This window comes from Aquarana catesbeiana, linkage group LG04 (assembly GCF_042186555.1).
Source record: "Aquarana catesbeiana isolate 2022-GZ linkage group LG04, ASM4218655v1, whole genome shotgun sequence".
NCBI classification, from domain to species: Eukaryota; Metazoa; Chordata; class Amphibia; order Anura; family Ranidae; genus Aquarana; species Aquarana catesbeiana.
Window position 1 is genome coordinate 253,638,535 of NC_133327.1, and position 18,364 is coordinate 253,656,898.

Below are 18,364 nucleotides of genomic sequence, written 5' to 3' on the forward strand. Positions count from 1 at the left end.
CAATAGACTCCATGTAAAGATTTGATAGCAAGTCGAAAATCCAACTTTTTCAATATATTGTACTGCACTTATTCACTTATTGTATTGTGCGGACAGCTGCAGCCTGCCATCTTCAGCTATCACAGGGTCTCTCTCACTTTTGCAGGTAAAGGGTCAGTGAAACCCTCATGTTCGGTTATAAACAAACACTTAGGCTGGGTTCACCCATGCCCAGTGCAAATTGTATGTCAGTTTTCACTATGAATACAAAAAAAAAAGCATTTGTTCAGCGGTTCAGGTGCATTTTTGATGCAGTTCTGATGCAAATTTGCAAGGCTCAGAATGTATTTTTGTCACAGCTGTGATTTCAATGCAGGTCAATACATAATAGATCAAGGGCGTCAACTCCTGTAGTAGAAGAGCAATCTGTGCTGACATCCTGAACCGAATCCTAAACACAACTAAACATGTTAAATTCAGAAGCGTTCCCATAAAACTCAATGAGCCTGGAATTCGCACCGCAGTGCTCAGAAAACGCACAGGACCCTTTTTAAATTCGCACTGGGGATGGACTGCATACATGTGAACAGCTTCAAATGGAAACAGTTATTTCACAAGTCGTGTGACATAGATTAACAGATCCCTTAGCATGCTGAGGAATGGTAATCTATAAATTACAGTCAGGTATGGGTTAATGAGAGTTTAAAGTGGAGTTCCACCCAAAAGTGGAACTTCCGCTTTAACCACTTCAGCCCCAGAAGATTTAACCCCCTCCTGACCAGAGGACTTTTTACGATTCGGCACTACGTCGTTTTAACTGACAACTGCGCAGTCGTGCAACAAGTTAAGGCCGATATGTATTTTTCTACATATTTTTGGTAAAAAAATATATATATATATAAAATATATCGCAATAAGCGCATATTGATTGGTTTGCGCAAAAGTTACAGCATTGTTATTTTTTTTTTTTTTTACTAGTAATGGCTGCGATCTGCAATTTTTATCGTGACTGCGACAATATGGCAAACACAATGGACAATTTTGACACATTTTTGGGACCATTGGCATTAATACAGCGATCAGTGCGATAAAAATTGCATTGATTACTGTAAAAATGTCACTGGCAGTGAAGGGGTTAACACTAGGGGCCGCTCAAGGGGTTAATGTGTTCTGTGGGAGGTGACTGACTAGGGGAGATGACAGATCGCTGTTCATACTTTGTATGAACAGACGATCTGTCACTTCTCCCTTCAGAGAACCGGGATCTCTGCGTTTACACACAGAACTCCCGGTTCTCGCCATGTTACGAGCGATTGCGGGAGTCTGGCGATCATCGAGACCACCGGGCACTCGTATCGGCTCCGGTGGCGAGCAGCGGGCCGCCTTTGGAACCGACATACCATGCCATTCTGCCGCAGTATAACTGCGGTGGCTGGTCGGCAAGCGGTTAAGCACTCCTCGCCCCCTTACATGCCACATTTGGCATGTGATTTTTTTTTTTTGGGGGGGTTTTGACAGGTACCCAGCTCCCACTTCCACTCGCGCTGCCTAGGCAACTCCTCCCTCCTCTCCCCCTCTCTCTCTCTCAAATCTTCTGGACACCCCACAGGTCCCAGAAGATTGCCCGGCCACCAAGAAGGCGCAGCACGACTCACACTTGCGCAGTGCGCACCCAGCCGAGAAGCTGCAAGCTGTCACAGCCAGGTGCCCACACTTGCAATGCCGGCACGTGGAGAGGAGCGGAAGAGGAGCGAGGCTTCCGGCGGCCGCATCGCTGGACCGTGGGACAGTCAAGTGTCTGTTTAAGGTCAGCAGTTACACTTTTTGTAGCTGCTGACTTTTAATAAACTTTAAAATGACTGAAACTCTGCTTTAAGTACACCTGATTATTCACCAATGTCTACGGTCACATTTATTATGCACCCAATTCATCCCCTCTGCCATCACCATTTCATGCATTCTCTAATACCCTTTTACTACAATGAAAAAAGAAAGAAATGCACTTACCTCATCTTTCTCCTCCTGTCTGCGTCTGCTTTCTGCTTCAATCACCAGCTTCTCTTGAATTTCCTGAGCTATTTCACTATCTAAAACTTCACTAGAAGGGGGAAAAAAAAAAAAAACTGAAGCTTTAGTGCCACAATAAGTGTCACTGTAAAACACACTTCTATGACTCAAAAATTCAACACACCAAGGTAGGCCATACGCGGTGCGAATTTCAGGGGAGAAGACCATGATTATTGCTAGCGGCTATAGCAGCTGCTTGCGATAATCGCAAGCGAATCTGGCAGGCTGGTTGTACCCAGGGTGATCGATCCAACTTGGTATATTCAGCCTGCCCATTAACGGTTCAAATCTTGGCCGCTTCCTGCTGAACCAGCTGGCCTTATTCAGGCTTTGATTGGTCATCATAAACTGGTCTATAGCTGAAGTCTCCTTTAACAAATGATCAGAAATATACTGCAGGTGTAATAGCAAAGATTGGGAAGTACCTGGATTTCTACACAAACAAAAAAAAAAAAAAAAAAAAAAAAAAAAAAAAAAAAAAAAAAAAAAAAAAAAAATAGCTCCTTACATGTTTTCATAATAATAATAATAATAATAATAATAACAAACAACAATAAAAACAAGCAGTGTTAAATATAGATGTTAAAATTACAATAATTTAAAAAAAAAAAAACTTTTTCTTGAAGTCCATTATGGGACACAGAAATCTTAGGAGTTCTTAAAAAATTGGGCTATACTGCCACCTAAAGGAGGTTGGGACACTAGCAAACAAAAAAAAATTATAGTCTCCCCCACCTCCAACCGTTATGCTTCAATTTTGTAAGCAGTACAGAAGCCAACAACACAGAGGGTGATACCTGTTTTCCTCAATACTACCTCTTAGAGAAAACCTGCAGCAAGTTTACATTGTGTCTTGCCTACTGACCCTCCTGGACAGTACAGCACCTCACAGTAATGGATACTTCCTTGCAAAGAAAAAAGTAGGGGTATTCGCGTGCAGAACCCATACTGTTCAAAGTGGGGATCATCAGAAAAGAGGATCTGAAAGACAGGATCTTGACTCTAGGAAAAACAAACAGTGTGGTTAAAAACGACACACTTAACACTGCCCAGTGTAGGGAGAAGAACAGCTGGTCTGTTGTAGAGGTAGTCCTCAAATGTTTCCAGAGGTAACAATCATGCAGCCTCCAGATGAAGACCAAACAGAGGAATCCCCTGATAATCTATTCAAGAGAACAATATTCAAGGAGTAAGCCAGAGGATGAATCCATTGGGGAAGTCCACTAAGCATAGTGGGAGGACCATTCCCACCCTGGCCAGAGTCCAGGCAAAAGCGTCCATGACTTTATGGTCTAAAGAGAAAAGCTTGATGTCTTGCCTAAATTCCAGACTCCCCAACACAAAAAGGGAGGGACAGAAAAGTACCGAGACTGCTCGAAAAGTAGAAACCATCATAAAAAGGGAATTCCCTAACAACCTCCAAAAACGTTGAGAGGGAAAAGATCTGCTATACCGCAGGACAGGGTAAAAGGTCAACAGCCATTTTTTTTTATGGCGAAGATTTGAGTCAGATGGGCCCATTCGCAGATGACCCAAGATTGTTTATACCCATCTAGACAAGGATTGCAGATGATAGCACCCTTAAAAAGGAGTTGTAAAGGCAGAAGGTTTGTTATCTTAATGCATTCTATGCATCAAGATAACAAAACCTTGTGTGTAGCAGCCTCCCTAGCACCCCCTAATTACTTGCCTGAGCCCCATCTCTCTCCAGCGATGTACACAAGTGTCTTAACCGTCCGGGACTCTCCTCCTGATTGGCTAAGACACTGTAGCAGTGCCACTGGCTCCCACGGCTGTCAAAGTTAGTTAGCCAATCAGGAGAGAATGGGGGTGGGGACAGCGGGGCTCCGCGTCTGAATGGACACACGGAGCTGTGACTCAGCTCGGGTTCCCCCATAGCAAGCTGCATGCCGTGGGGGCAGTCGACAGGAGTAAGGGGCCAGGAACAGCGAAGGGGGAACTGAGAAGAGAAGGATCCAGGCTGCTCTGTGCAAAACCAACTGCACAGAGCAGGTAAGTACAACATGGTTGTTATTTTTTTCTCTTTTTAAACAAGACTTAACACTTAAACCTTTATGAACTGCAAAAATCTAAGACAACTAGATATTTCTAAGAGGCCACTGAAGCACAGGCCGCCAGACATGTGTTCTAAAAGCTTCAAGACACAAGGGTTTGTTCTTGTGATGGAGGGGTCATTTAGTAAAAGGCCGGTGATGTACAGTGAGATGGTTCCACAAATCAAAGTCTCTGTCAGAGGACAGAGGCTTGCTTCAGTTAATTTAAACTGAGAACTGAGTAGGAAGTCTGACTTTCCATCAGTGAAATCCCAAAAAAGTAAGAAAACAATTATACCTATTGGTAGCATGCTTGTGAAGGTGCATGGCTAGAGCTTCTACAGTAGGCCACTTGACAAAAAAAAACAAAAAAAAAAAAACAAAAAAAAAAAACCACACCTTTAAAAAGGGAAAAAGCTCCTTCACATAAGGGTCCCATGAGTCTACAGGTCGTCTACATTCTTCACAGAGGAATGTTTTAAATACCAAGTGGGAAGATCTTTGCAGCCATGTTTGACTCTAGATTAGAAACTACTTCTTGAAAACCCTTGTCTTAAGGATTTTCTAAAATACTGTCTCTTCAAGAGTAGACTGAGGAATCGGAAACAGAGGTGATAATAAAGGCCTAAGGCAAATTTAGATATGGAGTAAGGTCAGAATTACATTCTGCAGTTCTGCAGTGGATGCTGATGGAGCTGACTTAAAGCTAGAAGTGCATATGGCTTCATTAACTGTGCACAAAGCAACAAACAATCCAAAGTGAACATAAGAGCCTTGTGGACACAGGGAAGATCTCAGTTTCATCTGGTAGAAATATAGAAGACTACAAAGAGGCTGACCCTATAATAGGGGTCCCAGCATCTACATTACAGAAATTGGTTCCTGCTGGGGATACCAGGAATTCACCCCCAACAGCAACAGAGAATCATAGGATAAGGTCTCCCATTGCAGCGAGACTGTTCCTTGCGTGTGAGGCAAGGCCTTACGTACATCAGTTGGTGCTGATGAGTCGTCACAGGTGAATAAGGCTTCTTGCACACAGTACCGATGTCTGAGCTTCAGCTTTTTTTGGAAGCAATTTCTGGTTTCTTTTGTGCATATTTATGCGCATATTTGCGCATTCGTACACACAATACCTTCCTAGGGAAAATTAATTCATATTTATGCTTATATGCGCGTACATTTGCATTAGCGCAAAATAATGAGCGGGAACGCAGATTTTCCTATTTTATTTTTACTGAGGAATACTCGGCACTTGTTTACGATTCAAGTCATTGAAAGTAAAATAAAAAAAAAAAAAAAAAAAAAGAAAAGAAATATCCAGTGTACCCATTAGCTTGGCTGAAGAAAAAATAAAATGAAAGTTAAAATAAAAAGGCTACCAAAAATATAATTGGACTTTATCAGCAGAGCTGAGGAAAGGACAGCCAAACTTCTAAGAAATGGGGTTATATGGGTTAATACAGTTTTGTTTGTAATTACAAAACTTGTAAAAACCAGGCCTTGCACCACATTTACAACTGAGTCTCTTCTCTTCTTCGCTCTCCATCTTATAGCTTACTACTTTTTCCCCCCCTTTAGAAAAATACCTTTTTTGATACTGGTCTATTAAAACTTCCTAATTCCTTGCCTAGGCCATGCTTTGCCCCTGGAATACGTGACATGCATACCAGATGCCTGCAGGACTGTAAATGCCAAACTCCTGCAAGATCTCCCAACACTATGGCAACATTTAACATGAAAGATGTGTCAACAGATCTCGTGCATGTGCAGACAGGGATCTTGTGCATTGCCTTTATCATGTTACAAGAGAGTGTCAGGAGATCTAGCGCGAGTTCAGCACCTACGGCCTGCAGCATTTTGGGATGCAAGATATGTATCCCAGGAGGGAAAAAAAAAAAAAAAAAAAAAATCGCCAAACACTATGGAAACAGTACTGTGAAAGACGTGGTTCCAGTCTTGGGAGGTCTAGCACCACATCATGAAGGGGCCAGCTGCAAGAACCAGGAAAAGACAGCTGGCTCCTGATAACAAAGAAAACGAAGATGGTGGTGAAGGCCGCCGGGTGTTTGCAATGGAAGAGTGGAGTGGAAGAAAGGACAATATAGGATTCACTGAGCTTGTAGGTACGTTTTTCTTGGATAAATGAACATCAAATCCAAGTTGCATATTGGGAATTATTTTCATGGTCGTGGGTAAGGTTTCTCATTAAATAAGCTTGAAAACATTAAAAAATTATATTGAAATTGCTAAAAGCAATTGCAGTATGTCTTCAAAATAGTAACATTTAACACGTCGACAGAAATCTTTAGGAAGTACTCACAGTTCATTGTGTCGGTGCTTATTCTTGGATTGTGCTATGAGGTCCTCTTCTTCCTGAAGCTGTTTGGCCACCTTTAGATCATATTTGGCCAGACGGTTCCTCTGTATATTTGTAGCTAAATGATGTTCAACTACAAAAAAGATAGAATTGTAAAAATTGGGTCTGTAACAAAATTAAATGTCAGACCCACAACTACACCAAAATTGTCAACCTATTACTCACTTTCTTGCTCCTGCAAGGTATGTGCAAGACTGTGATCTTCCAGCACTGCAAAATCACGGCAAACTGTCAAAACAAAAAATTTGAACACTTTTAATATAAAAGAGATAAGCTAAATAGCAAGAAAAAAAAAAAAAAAAAAAAAAAAGAAGTATACTTAACAAGCAATAATATCCACACGTAAAACAAGGTAACGTAAAGAACTTCCTAACATTAAATGCTATCAAATGGTTAAATGTCATAACTGCTCATTTTGCTTAAAAATTAACACAGTTCAGTGGAATAGTGGTGAGGGAATATTTTGAGAAGTTATTGCAACATTTACTTTACAGCTGAACTCTGGGAAAATGTAAAAGACTAAGTCTACCATCCACCTTTGTGACCATGTTTCATGCAACACCCATATTTAGGGTGTAACCTGAAATATGGTCATGTTCCCCCAACCCTCAAACCGCCTACCCACTTACCTGACTTGAGGGTTTTTTTCTACATGCAGTGTTATGTTTTCAGAGTAGTTGTGCTTGGCTCCATCCACAGATGGCCAATCCACAAATCAATACATAAAACAAACTTGTAAGAATACGCTTGTAATGCCTCATTAACTCATTGGACTCTGAGGCCAATACACCATGAAAGGGCCACCTGTTTATGAGTCCCTAAGCTGGGGAGGTGTTGTATGCAGGTGGTGTATTCGTGTCTGAACAGCCACAGCCACTTATCCTAATAGGACAGGCGTGTGGGTGAGCAACCCAGAAAACAGATCATGTACATTCAGGGCCACTCACCTGCACCCCTGTCACATTAGGACGAGCAGCTGCATCCGTGCAGCCAAAACATCCATATACATGAATGGGCTGCCTGCATGCAGCACTCGCTGCCTAGGAGTGCGTCAAACAGCCCACGTGAATGAGGCTAAAAATGTCAAGGCCTCTCTTTTAAAACAATATTTTGGTTAGAATGGTTTACAAATTGATTGCATCTAGGTTTTATAATTTACCATTCAAAGCGAAAGTAAACCCATCCATTTACCAGTTTCATTCTCGGTACGTGCCAGAAATGTAACACTCCCATTGGTTGTGCTCTCAACCAAACCATCCAATGGCTGGTGTCATAACTGATCACATGTGCAGCAACATGGCAGTTGTAGATTAAACAGAGGCAAAGATGGCAGCTTCCCTGACTGAAAATGATAGGGGGGGGGGGGGGTTACTTACACTTTGAAAACATTTACCAAATGGTTTTCAATCTTTAAAATGAAGCTAAATAAAAAGCTTTTTTTTTTTTTTTTTTTTTTTTTTTAAATCAATGTAACTGCTCACTTTTAGTGTCTGTTGCAGCCTTATGAATTTTCAAACAGCACCTATGCTGTGCCAACATATTTGCACCGAACAGTACATACAGGGATTGATTTGCTGAAGGCAAACAGACAGTGCACGTTGCAAGTGTAGTTGCACCAATTTTCCCCAGAGCTTAGGAAATGTGGTAAAGCTCTGCCGATTTACGTCATGCGCAGGTAAAAAGGCATTTTTCCCCCTTTTTCCTTGACCCTCATTGGGTATTCTCTAGTAAAGCTAGAAGTAAAGCTTCACCGCATTCACTAAACTCCAGGGAAAATGAACGAAACTGCAGTTGTAAAGTGCACAGTCTATTTGCCTTTGTTAAGTCAACCCCACAAAGTTGTCACGCAGCTAAGAAGTTCTCCTGATCACTTTTCGATTTAGTGCAAATATACCAAACCTGACGCTGTTCTCTCTGCCCGTTTCTACAACCCCCCCCCCCCCATCATATTGCTCCTTGCCTGCCCATCATTCCATCCCAGTCAGATCGCTCTGCTCCAAGCCTTCTATTCCACCCCCAATGCCTGCATTTAGATTACTCCTCTACCAGTCATTATCACCACCCTCCAGTCAAAACACTGCTCTACCAGACATTTTCCTCCCAGTCAGAAAGGTCCTCTCCAGGCCATGTCCCCCACAGTCAGAATGCTCCCATCCCAGTCATGTCCTCCCAGTCAGAAAGGTCCTCTCCAGGCCATGTCCCCCACAGTCAGAATGCTCCTATCCCAGTCATGTCCTTCACAAATCACAAAGTTCCTCTCCAGGCCATGTCCCCCACAGTCAGAATGCTCCTATCCCAGTCATGTCCTTCACAAATCACAAAGTTCCTTTCCAGGCCATGACGACATGTTCCCCCACAGTCAGAAAGTTCCTCTCCAGGCTGTGACTGACAATGACAATGCTCCTCTCCCAGACATTTCCACCACTGTCAGAAAATTTATTTCCCAGACGTGTCCTCCAAAGTCAGAAAGTTCCTCTCCAGGCTACATCCAACAGTCACACTGCTCCTTTCCTGGTTATGTTTGCCACTGTCAGAATGCTCCTATGCCGGCTGGTGTTTTACCAGAATTTCAATACAGAATTCTAATATACCATTCAGTGATTAGCTCCGGGCTGACCCCAGCAGTTTGAACTCCAGACTTTGCGCTTGAAAAAGTCACGTGTCAGTGATGCAAGGCGTGGGAGGAGCTTAGGACGTTCAGTGCTGCAATACACCTGAAGGTTAACAGCAGCTGTTTCTCTATGGGAAACCTCGTCCACAGCGGCTGACTGCAATCTGCATATTTGAATGCTTCTAATAGACCGGGAGTTTGTGAGTGTATCTCTTGTCCCTGTTTTGCTTATGTACTATCTAGTAAGTTCACTGCACAATGATCTATTTTTTCTTTGCTTGCTTTGCATAACACCTTTATCCTGAGAGCCGAATCACCAGCAGTATTATGGCTAAAGTGGGATGCAAGAAAAACTAAATATCCTGATACAAACGATCTAACCCAGCGAGTCAATCAATCTGGATTAAGGGAAGGAACTGTTTAATTATTTTTACTTTCCCCCACTATTTATCTCTGCCTGGACATTGTACTCAGAGTGTCATTATTATTTTATTTATATTCACCGTCACATCACCAATTTGAAGATTTATTTTGGAAATTTTAACACATGTATTAGCACCATAATTATTTATCTATTTTATTCACATGTATGCATTTTTTATTCCTGGATTTCAGTTTAGTCACAGCAGCATATTGTGCACTATTTATTTAAAGCGCATCAATTTTATACTTAGTACTATTTGTTTGGTTATCTGATCACCCTATATTGATAGCAGCTTTAATTTACTGATTTTATCATAGCACTAACTATATATATATATATTTTTTTTTAAGCACAATTTATTTATATCACACATATTTATCCACATCAGACATCAGCGCTTGGTTTTTATTCATTTTTTTTAACAAAATCACAGCAGCAGTCACACCTTTACATGGTGGGACTATTGAGGCTTTTTCACGGACTGATTACTGGGCCTCATGTACATGGCAGTTGAAAGCTGACAGCTGATAAAGGACAGTGAAAAACATCCATTTAACAAGCTTAGAAGCTTTTTTTAAAGATAACCTCAGGAGACCCTCCCAAATGTCCACAATGCAGGAAAAACATGTAAATTATTAACGATTTCAGCCATTCTGTAAGAGAAGAGAGTGCAGTCTCTCTCCCCATGTGGTGAAAATTGTGTTTCTCACATATCTTACATGTTCCTCTTTAACCATCTCAATACAGTGCATTTTAACCCCCTTCCTGCCCAAGCCATTTTACAGCTTTCAGCGCTGTCACACTTTGAATGACAATTGCGCGGTCATACAACACTGTACCCAAATGAAATTTTTATTATTTTTTTCCCACAAATAGAGCATTATTTTGGGGGTATTTGATTACATCTGCGGTTTTTATTTTTTGCACTATAAACAAAAGAATAGGGACAAGTTTGAAAAAAAAAAACAATATTTTTTACTTTTTGTTATAATAAATATCCATTTATTTTTTTTTAACAAATTTTTTTCCTCAGTTTAGGCCGATACTTAGTCTTCTACATATTTATGGTAAAAAAAATAAATAAATAATTGCAATAAGCGTATATTATTTGGTTTGTGCAAAAGTTAAAGCGTCTACAAAATAGGGGATAGATTTATAGCATTTTTTTATTTTTTTACTAGTCATGGCGGCGATCTGCGATTTTTATTGTGACTGCGATATTGTGGCGGACACATCAGACACTTTTGACACATTTTTTGGGACCATTCACATTTATACAGCAATCTGTGCTATAAAAAAGCATTGATTACTGTATAAATGTGACTGGCAGGGAAGGGGTTAACACTAGGGGGTGATCGAGGGGTTAACTGTGTTCCTAGGGAATGTTTCTAACTGAAGGGGGAGGGGACACACAAGGGGAGGAGACCGATCTGTGTTGCTCTGTACTGAGAACACAGATCGGTCATCTCTCCTCTCTGACTGGACGTGGATCTGTGTGTTTACATACACAGATCCAAGTCCTGCCGTGTTACTGGGCAATGGCGTGTGCCCGGCGGACATCGTGGCCGCCGGGCACGCGCATCGGGTGCCCAGTGACACGGCGGGCGCGCGCGATTGCCATCGGCGGCGAGCGCCCCCTGGTGGGTAGGGAAGGCGAGGGCGTCATACGACGCCCTCCCAGAACGATAGCCGCGCCACCTCACGACAGCAGGCGGGCGGCAAGCGGTTAAGAACGGTTATAAACGAAAATGTGCCTAACTCAGATTACAGATTTCCACGAGTTTACAAGCATTTGGCATTTCAAATGCCTCTGAACATTCGTCCTGAACCCATTTTTTGTGTTCCAAAAAAATGCTTCTAAAACTCAACTGCCTAGAAACATAAAACGACCCTGTGTATAGTGGGGACGGAAAGTATTCAGACCCCCTTACATTTTTCATTCTTTGTTATATTGCAGCTAATTGCTAAAATCATTTCAGTTCATTTTTTTTCCTCATTAACCACTTGCTTACTGGGCACTTAAATCCCCCTCCTGCCCAGACCAATTTTCAGCTTTCAGCGCTGACGTACTTTGACAATTGCGCGGTCATACAACACTGTACCCAAATGAAATTTTTATCATTTTTTTCCCACAAATAGAGCTTTCTTTTGGTGGTATTTAATCACAGCTGGGATTTTTATTTTTTGCTAAACAAAAAAAGATGGAAAATTAAAAAAAAAAAAAAATCATGTTTCATAGTTTGTTATAAAATTTTGCAAACAGGTAATTTTTCTCCTTCATTGATATGTGCTGATGAGGCGGCACTGGTGGGCACGGATAGGCACAGTTAAGACTGCACTGATGGGCACAGATAAGGCGGCACTGATGGGTGGCACGGATGGGCACTGATGGTCACTTATAGGTGACACTGATAGGCACTGATAGGTGGTACTGATGTGCAGCACTGTTGTTGCACTGATGTGGGTGCTGATGGGTGGCACTGGTAGGCGGCACTGGTGCCTATTGCTGTGGGGGCAGATGATCACCGTGATCGGGACTGATGTCCCTCTCACGGCCGCCAGTGATTGGGTTTTTTTTTCCTCTTCACACTGTCAGCACGAGGAGGAAAAATAGCCGATTATTAGCTCTGTTTACATCACATGATCAGCTGTCATTGACTGACAGCTGATCATGTGGTAAGGGGTCGGGACCGACCCCTTACTCTGATCTGTGATCAGGCGAGTCTCATAGACTCGCTGATCACGCGCCCTGCAGGGGGCGTGCGCGGCGCGCTCGTGCACGGGGTGACGTCAATAGATGTAGTCCCGGCAATGTAGATCCATGCTGTTGCCATCATTTGGCAATAGCGCGGATCTGAAGAGGTTAATGTACACACAGTACCCCATATTGACAGAAAAACACAGAATTGTTGACATTTTTGCAGATTTATTAACCACTTCAGCCCCGGAAGGATTTACCCCCTTCCTGACCAGAGCACTTTTTACAATTTGGCACTGCGTCGCTTTAACTGCTAATTGCGCGGTCATGCAATGCTGTAACCAAACGAAATTTGCGTCCTTTTCTTCCCACAAATAGAGCTTTCTTTTGATGGTATTTGATCACCTCTGCCGTTTTTATTTTTTGCGCTATACACGGAAAAAGACCGAAAATTTTGAAAAAAAAAAAATGATATTTTCTACTTTTTGTTCTAAAAAAAATCCAATAAACTCAATTTTAGTCATACATTTAGGCCAAAATGTATTTGGCCACATGTCTTTGGTAAAAAAAATGTCAATAAGTGTATATTTATTGGTTTGCGCAAAAGTTATAGCGCCTACAAACTAGGGTACATTTTCTGGAATTTACACAGCCTTTAATTTATGACTGCCTATGTCGTTTCTTGAGGTGCTAAAATGGCAGGGCAGTACAAAACCCCCACAAATGACCCCATTTTGGAAAGTAGACACCCCAAGGAAATTGCTGAGAGGCATGTTGAGCCCATTGAATATTTTCTTTTATTTTGTCCCAAGTGATTGAATAATGACAAAAAAAAAAAAAAAATTACAAAAAGTTGTCACTAAATGATATATTGCTCACACAGGCCATGGGCATATGTGGAACTGCACCCCAAAATACATTTAGCTGCTTCTCCTGAGTATGGGGATACCACATGTGTGGGACTTTTTGGGAGCCTAGCCGCATACGGGGCCCCGAAAACCAATCACTGCCTTCAGGATTTCTAAGGGCGTACATTTTTGATTTTACTCCTCACTACCTATCACAGTTTTGAAGGCCATAAAATGCCCAGATGGCACAACCCCCCCCCCCCAAATGACCCAATTTTGGAAAGTAGACACCCCAAGCTATTTGCTGAGAGGCATGTTGAGTCCATGGAATATTTTATATTTTGACACAAGTTGCGGGAAAGTGACAATTTATTTATTTATTTTTTTTTTTTTTTGCACAAAGTTGTCACTAAATGATATATTGCTCACACAGGTCATGGGCATATGTGGAATTGCACCCCAAAATACATTCTGCTGCTTCTCTTGAGTACGGGGATACCACATGTGTGGGACTTTTTAGGAGCCTAGCCGCGTACGGGACCCCGAAAACCAATCACCGCCTTCAGGATTTCTAAGGGTGTACATTTTTGATTTCACTCTTCACTGCCTATCACAGTTTCGGAGGTCATGGAATGCCCAGGTGGCACAACCCCCCCCCAAATGACCCCATTTTGGAAAGTAGACACCCCAAGCTATTTGCTTAGAGGCATGGTGAGTATTTTGCAGCTCTCATTTGTTTTTGAAAATGAAGAAAGACAAAAAAAAAATTTTTTTTTTCTTTTTTTAATTTTCAAAACTTTGTGACAAAAAGTGAGGTCTGCAAAATACTCACTATACCTCTCAGCAAATAGCTTGGGGTGTCTACTTTCCAAAATGGGGTTATTTGGGGGGGTTTTGTGCCACCTGGGCATTCCATGGCCTCCGAGACTGTGATAGGCAGTGAAGAGTGAAATCAAAAATTTACGCCCTTAGAAAGCCTGAAGGCGGTGCTTGGTTTTCGGGGTCCCATACGCGGCTAGGCTCCCAAAAAGTCTCACACATGTGGTATCCCCGTACTCAGGAGAAGCAACAGAATGTATTTTGGGGTGTAATTTCACATATTCCCATGGCATGTTTGAGCAATATATCATTTAGTGACAACTTTGTGCAAAAAAAAAAAAAAAAAAAATTGTCTCTTTCACGCAACTTGTGTCACAATATAAAATATTCCATGGACTCGACATGCCTCTCAGCAAATAGCTTGGGGTGTCTACTTTCCAAAATGGGGTCATTTGGGGGGGGTTTGAACTGTCCTGGCATTTTATGCACAACATTTAGAAGCTTATGTCACACATCACCCACTCTTCTAACCACTTGAAGACAAAGCCCTTTCTGACACTTTTTGATTACATGAAAAAATTATTTTTTTTTGCAAGAAAATTACTGTGAACCCCCACACATTATATATTTTTTTAAAGCAAATGCCCTACAGATTAAAATGGTGGGTGTTTAATTTTTTTTTTTTTCACACAGTATTTGCGCAGCGATTTTTCAAACGCATTTTTTGGGGAAAAAACACACTTTTTTACATTTTAATGCACTAAAACACACTATATTGCCCAAATGTTTGATGAAATAAAAAAGATGATCTTAGGCCGAGTACATGGATACCAAACATGACATGCTTTACAATTGCGCACAAACGTGCAGTGGCAACAAAATAAATACATTTTTAAAAGCCTTTACAGGTTACCACTTTAGATTTACAGAGGAGGTCTACTGCTAAAATTACTGCCCTCGATCTGACCGTCGCGGTGATACCTCACATGCATGGTGCAATTGCTGTTTACATTTGACGCCAGACCAACGCTTGCGTTCGCCTTAGCGCGAGAGCAGGGGGGACAGGGGTGCTTTTTTTTTTTTTTTTTTTCTTTATTATTTTTTTGCTTTTTTATCTTATTTTAAAACTGTTCCTTTCATTTTTTTTTTTTTTAATCATTTTTATTGTTATCTCAGGGAATGTAAATATCCCCTATGATAGCAATAGGTAGTGACAGGTACTCTTTTTTGAAAAAATTGGGGTCTATTAGACCCTAGATTTCTCCTCTGCCCTCAAAGCATCTGACCACACCAAGATCGGTGTGATAAAATGCTTCCCCAATTTCCCAATGGCGCTATTTACATCCGGCGAAATCTAAGTCATAAAATGCTCGTAGCTTCCGGTTTCTTAGGCCATAGAGATGTTTGGAGCCACTCTGGTCTCTGATCAGCTCTATGGTCAGCTGGCTGAATCACCGGCTGCATTCTCAGGTTCCCTGTTGAGACAGGAGAGCCAGAGAAAAACACGGAAGACGGTGGGGGGGGCATTCTCTCCCACTGCTTGTAAAAGCAGTCTAGAGGCTAATTAGCCGCTAGGATTGCTTTTACATGAAAGCCGACCGCTGGCTGAAAAGAATGATACCAAGATGATACCTAAACCTGCAAGCATCATTCTGGTATAACCACTCAAAGTCGTGAATGCTGTACCTGAAGACAAAAAAATGGTTAACAATAAAGCACAGTAAACGGTAAAGTATAAACAATTGCAGACCTGAAAAGCAAACATGATAAAACATAACAATAAAACATTGCAGAATAGAATACAGTAAAAAAGAGCAGAACAATAGAGAGAATAGAGAGAGAGAGAATAGAGAGAGAACAATAAAACGGCAACTATTATTTTTTATTTTATATTTTTGTTTGTGTTTTTTTTTTACACTTTTTTTGTAACTGTAACTTTTATAACTGTAACCGGTTCCAGGTTCGGGTCTCTCAAAATGCGATGGCATCTTGGGAGACCCTGTGAAAGTGTGTCCTAGTCTGTGCAATGCTGTACCCTACGCTAATACTCAACTAGTGAATGGTAGCGTTCAAAACATTCACCAAATGCAAAGACCAGGATTGTCAGGACAGGAGGGACAATAATAACGGGTGTCACGCCTATATCCGCGCTTGCTGCAGACACATCATCTTTTTTGGGGGGGGTTCGTTGGGTAGGGGTACTCGGGAGGACATAAAAATGCCTCTCATGCAGCCGACTGCATTTGGTTGGGGATGTGAATGGGGGAAGTACGGGAGCTGCAGAAGTGGTGGGTTCCCAATTAGGATTGGCGAATGCAGCAGGAAGGGCACTATGGGCACGACGGGCCTGTGTTTGTCTTCTTGGTGGCAGCGGGACACTACTTGTGCTTGCCACCTCACCAGCTTGAACTGCACTTATGGGACTCGCCACGTCACCAAGTGTTACTGCAGTGCTGTTTTGACTACGACCGGGGTGTACTAGGCCACTGGCGCTTGCCAGTTCACCAAAACGCTACCAAAAAAACTGTTAACGATCGCAGGGATCAGGCCTGACTCTGCGAACGCTGCAGTTATGCGTTTAGTGTTTTGTAAGTGACAGTGATCAATCGATACTGCACTTGGGTGGGCTGGGCTGGGCCGGGCGGAGGGGCAAAACGCAGGTGCTAGCAGGTATCTGGGCTGATCCTACTAACACTGCGTTTTTGGGAACCCTAAACTGCTGGGGACACCAGTATAGATCTGATATTGATCAGTTCAGATACTATACCACTAAGGGAGGTGTACGGTGCGTGCGTGGGTGTTAGCGCTACTGGCACTAACCTGACGCTGCCTGGGGCTGGTGCTTGCCAGTTCACCAAAACGCTACCAAAAAAACTGTTAGCGATCGCAGGGATCAGGCCTGACTCTGCGAACGCTGCAGTTATGCGTTTAGTGTTTTGTAAGTGACAGTGATCGATCGATACTGCACTTGGGTGGGCTGGGCCAGGCGGAGGGGCAAAACGCAGGTGCTAGCAGGTATCTGGGTTGATCCCGCTAACACTGCGTTTTTGGGAACCCTAAACTGCTGGGGACGCTAGTATAGATCTGATCGGATCAGATATTGATGCGTTCAGATACTATACCACTAAGGGAGGTGTACGGTGCATGGGTGTTAGCGCTACTGGCAGTAACCTGACGCTGCCTGGGGCTGGTGCTTGCCATTTCACCAAAACGCTACCAAAAAACTGTTAGCGATCGCAGGGATCAGGCCTGACTCTGCGAACGCTGCAGTTATGCGTTTAGTGTTTTGTAAGTGACAGTGATCGATCGATACTGCACTTGGGTGGGCTGGGCCGAGCCGGGCGGAGGGGCAAAATGCAGGTGCTAGCAGGTATCTGGGCTGATCCCGCTAACACTGTGTTTTTGGGAACCCTAAACTGCTGGGGACGCTAGTATAGATCTGATCGGATCAGATATTGATGCGATCAGATACTATACCACTAAGGGAGGCGTATGCTGCGTGCGTGGGTGTTAGCGGTACTGGCGCTAATCTGACGCTGCCTGGGGCGACGCATATCACCGCCGGGCGATCAGGGGGCTAAATCTTTATTCGGTAATAAACGGCGGGTGCCCTGACACTATAAAAAATAAACAAACTAACCAGCTTCACCCGTAACGGTTATACAGTGATCAGTGGTGAAAGGGTTAACTAGGGGGCCATCAAGGGGTTAAAACATTTATTCGGTAGTATATGGGGGTCCATGTCGCTATAAAACGCTGACGGCGAAACTAAATATTTACGTCCCTAACTAGCGTCACCAGCGACACTAATACAGCGATCAGAAAAATGATCGCTTAGTGACACTGGTGACGGGGGGTGATCAAGGGGTTAAAACTTTATTAGGGGGGGTTAGGGGGGTATCCTAGACCTAAAGGGGGCCTAACACTCACTGCCCTGACACTGTAACTGTCACAAACTGACACCAATACAGTAATCAGAAAAAAAAAAAAAAAAACCCTGCTTGGTGTCAGTTTGTGACGGGGGGGATCGGGGTGTTTTGTGTGCCTGGCATGTTCTACTGTGTGTGTAGTGTGTTGTGCACTTACATTACAGTCTTCTCTCCTCGGCCCGGAACGGAAAATACCGAGCCGAGGAGAGATGACATCATTTCCTCTGCCTCTGTGTACAATACAGAGGCAGGGAAATGATCCCATTGGCTCCACCGATCGCCGGGGGAGATTTGCCGACCGCCGCAGGCACCGGGGGGGGTCCGATCGGACCCCCCACCCGCGGGCAGGCAAGGACGTACATGTAAGTCCTTTTGCCTGCCCGTGCCATTCTGCCGACGTATATAGTCGTGCGGCGGTCGGCAAGTGGTTAAAAAAGAAAAACTGAAATATCACATGGTCCTAAGACTTCAGACCTTTGCTGTGACACTCATATTTAACTCAGGTGCTGTCCATCCTTGTGATGGTTCTACACCTTCATTTGAGTCCAGCTGTGT

The 18,364-nt window shown here is 42.8% G+C and overlaps 1 protein-coding gene across 2 annotated transcripts in view; it reads right to left on the minus strand.

The window, feature by feature from the left end:
• CCDC50 (coiled-coil domain containing 50) overlaps positions 1–18,364 on the minus strand; it is a 148,241-nt gene that overhangs the window by 64,664 nt on the left and 65,213 nt on the right. For both annotated transcript variants that reach the window (XM_073626393.1, XM_073626392.1), the window contains exons 2-4: positions 6,646–6,708; positions 6,424–6,553; positions 1,987–2,077 (exon numbers count right to left, since the gene is read on the minus strand). In XM_073626393.1, coding sequence (XP_073482494.1) covers positions 1,987–2,077; positions 6,424–6,553; positions 6,646–6,708 — 284 coding nt within the window. The remainder of the gene's footprint in view (positions 1–1,986; positions 2,078–6,423; positions 6,554–6,645; positions 6,709–18,364) is intronic.